The following is a 15,000-nucleotide window of genomic DNA, read 5'->3' as shown; positions in this document are numbered from 1 at the left end:
TAAATGCAGAGACCAAATTTCCCTCACGGGATCAAAACAGTATACTTATACTTTATACTAAACGTGTTCAAACAGCAATATCAGCTTTTTAGCTCAAGCCTCTTTCAGAGTAATCTACCCGGGTCCGATCTGGTCCGGCCCCAAAACGCCACCGGCCCACCGGAAATGATGACCACTCCGCTATTGATCCAGCCAATGAGGAGCAGGATAGCCGTGGAAGTGCCTAAGCATGCCACTGGCTAGACTGTTACCATGGCTACACTAATACACCTGCTCACCAAAGAGTAGTATGCGTAATATAACTAACTCACATATAATAGTTAGTATATGTATACTACACAACAGTATGTAGCAAACAAGCTGACGGAGATCTGTTGGAGTTGGTGGGTAACAGGCTGACGGAGATCTGTTGGAGTTGGTGGTTAACAGGCTGACGGAGGTCTGTTGGAGTTTGGCCATAGATGCTCACTGACCGGGCAGACGGTATCAGACGGTATAAGACGTTATCGGACATTATCTCACGTTATCGGACATTATCAGACAGTATCACACGTTATCGGACGTAGTGCTGGGCGGTATACCGGTTCACACTGTATACCGGTGTATATTTTCGTTATGATATGAATTTTTAATATACCGCCATACCGGTGTATTTGATTACACAACGTTTGGAACGCTGCGCCGCGCGACACTGTTTCAGACGGGACTTTTTTCACACGCACGCATGGTGCCACTGCGAGGCATAGTGAGGGTAAACACAAAACACCTACGTTTTCCCCCTGAAGTATGACCTTAAGGCTCCTTAGATAAGGGGTTTATTTAAGGGTGTTGCACAGAATACCTTAAATTGTTTCTTTAGTTAAGGAAAAACGTTAAGGGATACTGCGAAAGGGATTTACCGTCACAAAAATTCTATTGAGATTGTTCAACAGCAACTAGCTGGCTAGTAGGTGATGTCGTTAGTTAGCAACTCACCAAACCACAAATCAGACGTTATCAGACAGTATCACACGTTATCGGACGGTATCAGATTTAAGAAGGGGTGTAAATGCAATCTCACACACACACAAACACACCTCTTTTCCTGCTTGAATTTGTTCTGTGTCACATTGGTGTCTTCTTTCACATCATCCTTCTCCGTTACCCTTGCCTTCCTCTTCTCTCTCTCCCTCTCTCTCTTTTTCTTTCTCTCCCTCCCTCTCTCTCTCTCTCTCTCTCTCTCACCCACCAAGTTGTCCCTCAACTGAAACAATGGCGCCATCTAGTGGTGTGTGGCACACTTTACACGCTACATCAATCTCTGAACAGGGAAGAGCATTTCTATATTTGAACGCTGGGGTATCTTAGAGGGTTAGTATCTGATTCCTGGGCAGGGGTATTGTACAGTATTAGTGTCCGATTCCTGGGGTATTTTAGAGGATTAGTGTCTGACTTTACCTGAAGCCGGCTCAGCTGGATGGGGGAGAAGCGGCGGACTCCGTTCACAGACGGCACCAGACGGTTATACAGGGCCTGGAGGAACAAGAGTGAGAACACACACAGTTATCACACACAAACACAGTTATCACACACATACAGTCATCACACACACAGTTATCACGCACACACACACAGTCATCACACACACAGTTATCACACACACACACACACAGTCATCACACACACACACACACAGTCATCACACACACAGTCATCACACACACAGTCATCACACACACACACACACAGTCATCACACACACAGTTATCACACACACACACACACACACACACACACACAGTCATCACACACACAGTTATCACACACACGCACACACAGTCATCACACACACCGTCATCACACACACAGTTATCACACACACACACACAGTTATCACACACACACACATAGTTATCACACACACACACACACACACACACACAGTCATCACACACACACACACACACACATAGTTATCACACACACACACAGTCATCACACACACACACAGTCATCACACACACACACAGTCATCACACACACACACAGTCATCACACACACACACAGTCATCACACACACACACAGTCATCACACACACAGTTATCACGCACACACACACAGTCATCACACACACAGTTATCACACACACACACACACAGTCATCACACACACACACACAGTCATCACACACACAGTCATCACACACACACACACAGTCATCACACACACAGTTATCACACACACACACAGTTATCACACACACAGTTATCACACACACAGTTATCACACACACACTCACACACACACACACAGTCATCACACACACAGTTATCACACACACAGTCATCACACACACCGTCATCACACACACAGTTATCACACACACACACACAGTTATCACACACACACACACACACACACACACACACACACAGTCATCACACACACACACACAGTCATCACACACACACACAGTCATCACACACACACACAGTTATCACACACACACACACACACAGTCATCACACACACAGTCATCACACACACACACAGTCATCACACACACAGTTATCACACACACAGTTATCACACACACAGTTATCACACACACACACACACAGTCATCACACACACACACACACAGTCATCACACACACACACAGTCATCACACACACACACAGTCATCACACACACAGTTATCACGCACACACAGACAGTCATCACACACACAGTTATCACACACACAGTTATCACACACACACACACACAGTCATCACACACACACACACACAGTCATCACACACGCACACAGTCATCACACACACACACAGTCATCACACACACAGTTATCACGCACACACAGACAGTCATCACACACACAGTTATCACACACACAGTTATCACACACACACACACACAGTCATCACACACACACACACATCACACACACACACACAGTCATCACACACACAGTTATCACACACACACACAGTTATCACACACACAGTTATCACACACACACACACACACAGTCATCACACACACAGTTATCACACACACGCACACACAGTCATCACACACACCGTCATCACACACACAGTTATCACACACACACACATAGTTATCACACACACGCACACACAGTCATCACACACACCGTCATCACACACACAGTTATCACACACACACACACACACACACACACACACACAGTCATCACACACACACACACACACACACATAGTTATCACACACACACACAGTCATCACACACACACACAGTCATCACACACACACACAGTCATCACACACACACACACAGTCATCACACACACAGTTATCACACACACACACACACAGTTATCACACACACACACACAGTTATCACACACACAGTTATCACACACACAGTTATCACACACACAGTTATCACACACACAGTTATCACACACACACACACACACTCACACAGTCATCACACACACAGTTATCACACACAGTCATCAAACACACAGTGATCACACACACACATCACACACACACACACACACACACACACACCGTCATCACACACACAGTTATCACACACACACACACAGTCATCACACACACACACAGTCATCACACACACAGTTATCACACACACACACACACACACACAGTCATCACACACACAGTCATCACACACACAGTTATCACACACACAGTTATCACACACACAGTTATCACACACACACACACACACACACAGTCATCACACACACAGTTATCACACACAGTCATCAAACACACAGTGATCACACACACACATCACACACACACACACACACACACACACACCGTCATCACACACACAGTTATCACACACACACACACAGTCATCACACACACACACAGTCATCACACACACAGTTATCACACACACACACACACACACACAGTCATCACACACACAGTCATCACACACACAGTTATCACACACACAGTTATCACACACACAGTTATCACACACACACACACACACACACACACAGTCATCACACACACAGTTATCACACACAGTCATCAAACACACAGTGATCACACACACACATCACACACACACACACACACACACACACACCGTCATCACACACACAGTTATCTCACACACACACACAGTCATCACACACACACACAGTCATCACACACACAGTTATCACACACACACACACACACACACAGTCATCACACACACAGTCATCACACACACAGTTATCACACACACAGTTATCACACACACACACACACACACACACAGTCATCACACACACAGTTATCACACACAGTCATCAAACACACAGTGATCACACACACACATCACACACACACACACACACACACACACCGTCATCACACACACAGTTATCACACACACACACACAGTCATCACACACACACACAGTCATCACACACACAGTCATCACACACACACACACAGTCATCACACACACACACAGTCATCACACACACAGTTATCACACACACACAGTCATCACACACACACACAGTCATCACACACACAGTTATCACACACACACAGTCATCACACACACAGTCATCACACACACACACAGTCATCACACACACACAGTCATCACACACACACAGTCATCACACACACAGTCATCACACACACAGTCATCACACACACACACACAGTCATCACACACACACACAGTCATCACACACACACAGTCATCACACACACAGTCATCACACACACAGTCATCACACACACACACACAGTCATCACACACACAGTCATCACACACACAGTCATCACACACACACACACAGTCATCACACACACACACAGTCATCACACACACAGTTATCACACACACACAGTCATCACACACACAGTCATCACACACACAGTCATCACACACACACACAGTCATCACACACACACACAGTCATCACACACACACACAGTCATCACACACACACAGTCATCACACACACACACACAGTCATCACACACACACACACAGTCATCACACACACACACACAGTCATCACACACACACACAGTCATCACACACACACACACAGTCATCACACACACAGTTATCACACACACAGTCATCACACACACACACACAGTCATCACACACACACACAGTCATCACACACACAGTTATCACACACACACAGTCATCACACACACAGTCATCACACACACAGTCATCACACACACACAGTCATCACACACACACACACAGTCATCACACACACACAGTCATCACACACACAGTCATCACACACACACACACAGTCATCACACACACACAGTCATCACACACACACACACAGTCATCACACACACACAGTCATCACACACACACAGTCATCACACACACAGTCATCACACACACAGTCATCACACACACACACACAGTCATCACACACACACACAGTCATCACACACACACAGTCATCACACACACACACACAGTCATCACACACACACACAGTCATCACACACACAGTTATCACACACACACAGTCATCACACACACAGTCATCACACACACAGTCATCACACACACACACAGTCATCACACACACACACAGTCATCACACACACACAGTCATCACACACACAGTCATCACACACACACACACAGTCATCACACACACACACAGTCATCACACACACACACACAGTCATCACACACACACAGTCATCACACACACAGTTATCACACACACAGTCATCACACACACACACACAGTCATCACACACACACACAGTCATCACACACACAGTTATCACACACACACAGTCATCACACACACAGTCATCACACACACACACAGTCATCACACACACACACAGTCATCACACACACACACAGTCATCACACACACACACAGTCATCACACACACACACAGTCATCACACACACACAGTCATCACACACACAGTCATCACACACACAGTCATCACACACACACACACAGTCATCACACACACACACAGTCATCACACACACACACACAGTCATCACACACACACAGTCATCACACACACACACCCGGTCATCACACACACAGTTATCACACACACACACACAGTCATCACACACACACACAGTCATCACACACACACACACAGTCATCACACACACACACACAGTCATCACACACACACACAGTCATCACACACACACACACAGTCATCACACACACACAGTCATCACACACACACACCCGGTCATCACACACACAGTTATCACACACACACAGTCATCACACACACAGTCATCACACACACACACAGTCATCACACACACACACAGTCATCACACACACACACAGTCATCACACACACACACAGTCATCACACACACACAGTCATCACACACACACACACAGTCATCACACACACACACAGTCATCACACACACACACACAGTCATCACACACACAGTTATCACACACACACACACACAGTCATCACACACACAGTCATCACACACACACACACAGTCATCACACACACAGTTATCACACACACACACACCCGGTCATCACACACACAGTTATCACACACACAGTTATCACACACACACAGTCATCACACACACACACAGTCATCACACACACACACAGTCATCACACACACACAGTCATCACACACACAGTCATCACACACACAGTCATCACACACACAGTCATCACACACACAGTCATCACACACACACACACAGTCATCACACACACACACAGTCATCACACACACACACACAGTCATCACACACACAGTTATCACACACACACACACACAGTCATCACACACACAGTCATCACACACACACACAGTCATCACACACACACACAGTCATCATACACACAGTTATCACACACACACACACCCGGTCATCACACACACAGTTATCACACACACAGTTATCACACACACACACACAGTCATCACACACACACACAGTCATCACACACACACACAGTCATCACACACACACAGTCATCACACACACACACACAGTCATCACACACACACACAGTCATCACACACACACACACAGTCATCACACACACAGTTATCACACACACACACACACAGTCATCACACACACAGTCATCACACACACACACAGTCATCACACACACACACACCCGGTCATCACACACACAGTTATCACACACACAGTTATCACACACACACAGTCATCACACACACAGTCATCACACACACACACAGTCATCACACACACACACAGTCATCACACACACACAGTCATCACACACACAGTCATCACACACACAGTCATCACACACACAGTCATCACACACACACACACAGTCATCACACACACACACAGTCATCACACACACACACACAGTCATCACACACACAGTTATCACACACACACACACACAGTCATCACACACACAGTCATCACACACACACACAGTCATCACACACACACACAGTCATCATACACACAGTTATCACACACACACACACCCGGTCATCACACACACAGTTATCACACACACAGTTATCACACACACACACACAGTCATCACACACACAGTTATCACACACACGTGCTGCTGCTGTTGATCCAGTTAGGATTAGATTCAACTTTATTGTTGTTGTGCAGAGTACAAGTACAAAGACAACAAAATGCAGTTTGCGTTTAACCTGCACCTAAGCATCTAAGTACAATGTGATATACAAAGTAGACAGGTGGTGCATAACCAGGACAAGATATATAGTGCAGTGTAGACAGTACAGGGCTCTACAGTGCGCCCATTTCACTCGCATATGCGAGTAAAAATGATGCCGTGCGAGTGCAAAAAAATATTTAGGCGCACTGGTGCGAATGACTTCTAACCATGTCAATGTTTGTCTACAAAATACACTGCAACATCAAGAAACATTACTGGTGCAAACCATAGAATCACGTCGCGAATGCAGCATAAAAACTACACCTCCCATCAACGTTAGCAGTTTCGCGTTGTGACTCGCTAGTAGTCGCTTCTATCAAATCCAAGAGCGCGCAGAAAAAGTGGAAAGTTAGACTAGCCAGCCAAGATGCAAAGATTGAAGAAATTAGTTCTTCTATCCACCGAATTCATCGGATATCGGAGGAACAGGATGAGATTCTGAGAATGCAGTGAGAGAAGGAAAGGTAACCTAACATGCCTTTTAGCCCAGTTGACGTATTGGCTGCAATATGCAGAATATAGCTGTAGCGAACTGGCACAAAAGTAGCCTCCCGTAATACTCCCATTTTATTCAAAGGTAGAACGCTACTGACAACTCCAGGCTTCCACGCATGCTTGTTTGTTTATACCGAATACAAGCTTAAGTGCAAAACGAAAGTAGGCCTAACGTTTGCCTACTGCCCCCATCAATGCAGATATTTCAAATAAAAACTAAAAGTATAAAACATATATCCTTGATTAGCCTATGTTGGGTTTTGTGGAAGAGGAAATGGACTGTTTTAGTAGTATTATTAGGCAGTATGCAGTCAGATAGGTCACCATGGGCATATTTGGATTAGCTATAGATGGATTCACAAATAAATAAATTAGCCTACATTTGGCAGGATACTTGATATACAGGCTAAATGCAAATATGGCAATGTATTATATTATTTTACATTAGCAAAATGTAGGAAAATAGAACAGACTGAAAATAAAGTAGGCACTGATCTTTAAAATCCTGTTTCCTGTAGCCTAAATGTTGTCAGTCATTCTTAATATTCGCAATTGGTGCACTGGCATGTTTAACTGTTAGCTGCAGTATAATGTTAGATTATTTGTAAGTTAAGTACAGAACTGACTGTGCCCCCAAATTTTTGTCTGTGCTCCTAAATATTTTAACTTGGGCGCACAAGTGCTCTTGACATTTTTTTTTAGTGTAGAGCCCTGCAGTAGTATGTAGCTGGTTTACAGAAGGTGCTTTACAGTAATATAATTAAATATAAATATGTGCGGTGTATTAGCAATTACCTTATAAGAACAGAATAAATATGGCTATGTAAACAATGTATGAACAACATGTTCAGATATGTGCAGTGTAGTAGCAGTAACATGATAAGAGTAGTAAGAATAATATAGATTATAGCAGTGGTTTGGTTCTCAACCTTTTTTCAGTGATGTACCCCCTGTGAAATATTTTTTCAGCCAAGTACCCCCTAACCAGCGCACAAGAATTACCGCTACGCTTCAACCACGACTCCATCGTTTGAGTTTTGACAGTGATTGACAGGTGATGGGGGGTGGCATGTGACGGGTTGAGTCGAACCATCATGGTATGGGGGTGACTCTGGGTTTTTAGGATAATGAAATTGAATAGCCTACTGAAATATAAATTTCCTTTTATGAACTTATATTTTCCTGAAATATTTATTAAATAATTGTTTTTTTTAAAAGTATTTTTGCATGGATTCTACTTTTTAAATATATGTATATTTTAATTTTTTCATGTATTAGTACTAGCATTGATTTTTAAAGAAATAAAATATAAAAAGCTTATTATAAAAATTCTTATATTTTGACATGTATCTCACCACAGCAAGCTCATAGCTCTACATGCATTTCATGTGTGTGTAGGGCAGACTGTATCTGACCTGAATCTGGCAATATCATTGCCATGGTGGAGGGATTCTCTGGGGCTAAGCAATTTACAGTCATATGTGGTGTGCGCCTTACAGAAATAAATGCCATTTTTTTTATTTAGTGATTAAAAATGACCTTTCTGCGCTCCATATCTGTGGCAAAACTGATCTGACTGAACCAGAGTTTGCGTGTTAGCCAATGTGTGCCTATGGTGTCTGCACCTATGATTCTCTACAACTTTTTACTGCATTGCCATGAACAAAGTAAAGGCAAAAAAGGTGTTTCTTTGTCGAACAATTTGGGATGCAATGTGAGCCTTGAATTGGATGCCATGCAGGAATTTGCTAGGATCTCAAAACCGGATTATGAACATTCTTTGCCATAGAGAAACACACAATAGCGTTGGATTATAAACATGCTTTGCCACAAAAACAGACAAAAACGTGAAGTCAAGCTATATGAAGTTATTATTTTGCTGTCACTTTGTCTGTTTTCATAAGCCAGAAAGATCGACATACTTGGTACCAATAGATAGCCCCGTGTCTCCTCTTTCATCTGACATGCTTGCCATATCAATGCGTTAACGGGTTCGTGAGTAATTCAAAACAAGAGTAATGGGTGCGCAGGTGAACGCAGAGAAGACTGTAAATGATGCAATTTGATTTAATTTCATGATTTTTTCTTATTTTTATACTTTAACGTACAGACAAGTGTGTGGTCTCGTTGGAAAGCCCCACTTCTGCTCAGTCACGCAATAATGGTTTCATCTCGATGAACAGTTGCGGAGCAATGTAACAGAGAAGAAAGGGTTTGTTCTTTGACGGACTTTGCGTCAATCAGGTTCTAAGGGTTAAAATCTCACATACCCCCTGGAGTGCCTTCACGTACCCCCAGGGGTACGCGTACCCCCATTTGAGAACCACTGGATTATAGGATACACTGGAATACAGCAAATGTAGTTAGCATATGTTACATTTAGCATACATTATAACACAGCATTTGATGCAGTTATCATACGCTGCATTCAGCATACGCTACATTTAGTATACGCTGTAATACAGCATTTAATGCAGTTAGCATACGCTCCCTCCAAATCCTCCATAGCTGCTTGTCGGACTACCACCGAGCCGTTAAAGCTGCTAAAACTCAGTACATTTCCACCCTGGTCTCCAGAAACAGTCACAGACCCCAGGTTCTTTTTAATACACTGAATTCTCTCTTAAATCCCCGTAATGAATCCCTTGTTGTGCCATCACCCGCCCTCTGTGAAAGTTTTCAAAAATTCTTCATTGACAAGGTTGCCGCTCTAAGGCCTTCAGATACCCCTGCCACCCCTCCCCCTGCCCCTCCACCACTCTCCCTGCCCCTCCATCCCACTCCCTGCCCCTCCACCACTCCCCCTGCCCCTCCACCCCTCCCCCTGCCATCCCACTCCCTGCCCCTCCACCCCTCCCCCTGCCCCTCCACCCCTCCCCCTGCCACCCCAGTCCCTGCCCCTCCACCACTCCCCCTGCCATCCCACTCCCTGCCCCTCCACCCCTCCCCCTGCACCCTCCCCCTGCCATCCCACTCCCTGCCCCTCCACCCCTCCCCCTGCCCCTCCACCCTGCCCCTGCCATCCCACTCCCTGCCCCTCCACCTGCCCCTCCACCTCCACCACTCCCTGCCCCTCCACCACTCCCCCTGCCATCCCACTCCCTGCCCCTCCACCCTCCCCCTGCCATCCCACTCCCTGCCCCTCCACCACTCCCCCTGCCCCTCCACCCCTCCCCCTGCCATCCCACTCCCTGCCCCTCCACCCCTCCCCCTGCCCCTCCACCCTCCCCCTGCCATCCCACTCCCTGCCCCTCCACCCCTCCCCCTGCCCCTCCACCCTCCCCCTGCCATCCCACTCCCTGCCCCTCCACCCCTCCCCCTGCCCCTCCACCACTCCCTGCCCCTCCACCACTCCCCCTGCCATCCCACTCCCTGCCCCTCCACCCTCCCCCTGCCATCCCACTCCCTCCACCACTCCCCCTCCCCCTGCCATCCCACTCCCTGCCCCTCCACCACTCCCCCTGCCCCTCCACCCCTCCCCCTGCCATCCCACTCCCTGCCCCTCCACCACTCCCCCTGCCCCTCCACCCCTCCCCCTGCCATCCCACTCCCTGCCCCTCCACCACTCCCCCTGCCAGCTGTCCTCAAGCAGTTTGAGCCCATTTCCCTATCCTCCCTCTCTGACGCAGTCAGACATCTGCGGCCCTCAAACTGCCCCACTGACTGCCTAACCCCCCGTCTACTCAAGGATGCTACTGTCCTCGACACGGTTGCCCCCTTCCTCCTGCTGCTGCTATCTCCAAGCTACCGTTCCCATCCAAAGTCCTTGAGCGAGCGGTTTATGTCCAGCTGCAATCCTTCCTGTCCAACAATAACATCTATGAGAAGTTCCAGTCTGGCTTTAGAACAGCCCACAGCACAGAAACTGCGCTCCTGAGAGTCCTCAATGACCTGCTCCTAGCCGCTGACTCAGGTAGCCCTGTGATCCTGGTGCTCTTAGATCTAACAGCAGCCTTCGACACGGTGGATCACAGGATCCTGCTGGCTCGGCTCGAGCATCATGTGGGCATCAAAGACTCAGCCCTGGAGTTCTTCCGGTCCTACCTGGCCGATAGGAGCTTCTCTGTCCAGCTAGGAGACTCTCCTCTCCTGCCCCCCTCACCTGCGGGGTCCCTCAAGGCTCTATTTTGGGTCCCATCCTCTTTTTACTGTACATTTTACCCCTAGAGGATATCCTGGCAAAACACAACATCTCCTTCCACTGCTTAGCAGATGACGTCCAGCTGTATATCCCTCTTAAGGCTGATGGGCAGGCTGCACTCCATCTACTGCGTGACGGTCTTGCTGACATCAAGGCATGGATGGGTGCAAACTTCCTCAACCTTAACGAGAGCAAAACTGAGTTAATTGTCTTTGGCAAAACCTCTCCGGCCTTCTCCACCAATGCCCTGGGCCCCCTTGCCTCTAACATCAGGTCCTCTGTCAGAAATCTGGGCGTGATTTTTGACAGCAAATTCAAGTTCGAACAGCAGGTCAGTGCAGTAGTTAGGAAGAGCTTTTTCCATCTCAGAACCCTAGCTAAGACCAAAGCCTACCTGCCCCAGAGTGATCTTGAGAGAGTCATCCATGCCTTCATCACATCACAACTCGACTACTGTAATGCTCTCTACACTGGCATCGATCAATCCCAGCTCCACCACCTGCAGATGGTTCAGAACTCAGCCGCCGACTCCTCACCTGCACTAAAAAATGTATCACCCCAGTTCTGGCTTCACTCCACTGGCTCCCCATCCGCTACCGCATCAATTTCCAACTCCTCTTGTCTGTGTACAAATCTCTCCATGGTCTGGCCCCCACCTACCTGTCTGATCTTCTACACCACCATTCCCCTTCCAGAGCACTACGGTCAGCAGACCAACTGCGGCTGGAAGAACCCAGGGCCAGGCTGAAAACTAGGGGGGACAGAGCCTTTTCAGTGGCAGCCCCTAGACTCTGGAACTGCCTCCCCCTCCACATCCGTTCAGCTCAGTCTCTAAATGTTTTTAAGTCCCTTTTAAAGACCCACCTCTTTTCACTTGCCTTTGGCTAGTGTCTCCCTTTTTCTGCTTTTCTTAATTTATTTGAACTGTAGCCCTTTTTGTTTTGTTTTTGTGCCTTCCTGTTTTTATTTATTGCACTTTATTGTGAAGCACTTTGGTGCGGCTAAGCCGTCTGTAAATGCGCTTTAAATAAATTTGACATTGACATTGACATTTAGCATACACTATAATACAGCATTTGATGCAGTTAGCATATGCTACATTTAGCATACACTATAATACAGCATTTGATGCAGTTAGCATACGCTACATTTAGCATACACTATAATACAGCAATTGATGTCACAATGGAAGAGAATGATGTCACAAAAGTCACCTTATCTGATTGGGCGGCTTCGTGTAGGATGCGGGCGTCCACGGCGGCAGCCAGAAGGTTATTGGCTGCGGTGATGGCGTGGATATCGCCCGTCAGGTGCAGGTTGAACTGGAGCAGAGGACAGGGAGAAGCTTAGCATCATCATCATCACACACACACACACACACTGCGAGGCAATTCGTGTGCGCCTTCCCTCTTTATGTTACTTTGGTTCGTAACATAATTGGGCGCTCTTAGTCTTTGTAGCTCCCTCGTTAGAAGTCGCCTTTCGTTACGTCTTACGGGACTTTGACTTTCAGGGTCATTGGCTGCTTTTTTGGTGAGTGCCCTGGGCTTGATTGTGTTTTTTTTCTTCGGGGTTTGGTAGTCGCTGTTTCTTCCTTTCCGGGTGGATAACTCAGGCGGGGGCTCTTTGTGGGTGAGAGTGGTCAGCTTTGCTTTGCTGCTGTCCTCACATCGTAGCCTCGAGCGGAGTAGGCCACTGAAGCCCTGCATGTAATCAGCTTTTGTTCTGGGGGTTTGAGATTAGACAGTGTAGGTCCACTATTCTCGCCCTTGGTACTCATTGTTTCGTGTGTGGCCGATTTGTCTGTTATGCCCTGGATCTTTTTGTATGCTTGCTGTTCGTAGCAGTAATCCAGCAACCAGGGGCGTCGCTAGCTATTTAAAAGATTCGGGGCTAGAGCCCAGAAGTAACAGTCCCTTTTGTCCGGGGTTCGGGGGTTTTTCCCCCCCGAGAGATTTTGAAAATCGGGCTGATGAACATGCAATTTTAACCTACTTTGAGAATGAAAAGGAAGGCCAATCGTAATGACTCGCGTCACGGCATTCCGAATATTTTGATGTTTAAAGACCGTGTAAGGAGAACGTCTCTTCTGCCAAAGTGCACCACATACAACACCCAAAATATGACATTAAAATAGCCTGTAGAATAAACATCGTCATGCACCTCAGTCAAGGGCACAGGTGTGAGCGTTCGTCTCGGGATAAACATTTGGACGTCATCACCTTCAATAAATGGGCTATGGGTGCCTTGAAAGCAATGCATTTGGGTTGTGGATCACAAACTTTTGCCCAAAGAAAAAGTTCCATTCTGTCAAAATCAAGCCCAGCATGCATTGCTTGGAAGCCCCCTCAAACGAGGTCAGGTCTAATATCCATTTATCCTTCTGTACACTTATTTCGCTAAGGCTAGTTAGTAGAAGCACGAAACAGTAATGCGTAATAGCTTAGAGGAGAAGGTACTTGAAATTGTAACATTTTGCAACAAATGATTCTAAACCTGCCCAGATCACGTCAGATTTTCTTGCGCTGCTGTTAATGCACACAATGGACACAAAACACAAAAGTCTCTTCTACGGGGCTATTTATTTCATTCACGATTAGAGTTTTTGTTGTTGTTGTTGACGGCCCATAGATCCGGGG

At 46.5% G+C, this 15,000-nt stretch overlaps 1 protein-coding gene across 1 annotated transcript in view; it reads right to left on the bottom strand.

The window, feature by feature from the left end:
* The window catches only part of mthfd1l (methylenetetrahydrofolate dehydrogenase (NADP+ dependent) 1 like), a 96,785-nt gene that overhangs the window by 63,827 nt on the left and 17,958 nt on the right, over window positions 1-15,000 (bottom strand). The window contains exons 14-15 of the mRNA XM_042094569.1: window positions 13,576-13,683; window positions 1,438-1,512 (exon numbers count right to left, since the gene is read on the bottom strand). Coding sequence (XP_041950503.1) covers window positions 1,438-1,512; window positions 13,576-13,683 — 183 coding nt within the window. The remainder of the gene's footprint in view (window positions 1-1,437; window positions 1,513-13,575; window positions 13,684-15,000) is intronic.

The sequence above is a fragment of the Alosa sapidissima genome, chromosome 6, assembly GCF_018492685.1.
Source record: "Alosa sapidissima isolate fAloSap1 chromosome 6, fAloSap1.pri, whole genome shotgun sequence".
NCBI lineage: Eukaryota > Metazoa > Chordata > Actinopteri > Clupeiformes > Clupeidae > Alosa > Alosa sapidissima.
Note: the sequence above shows the minus strand (reverse complement) of the source record. Positions and strands in the feature narration are given on the sequence as shown.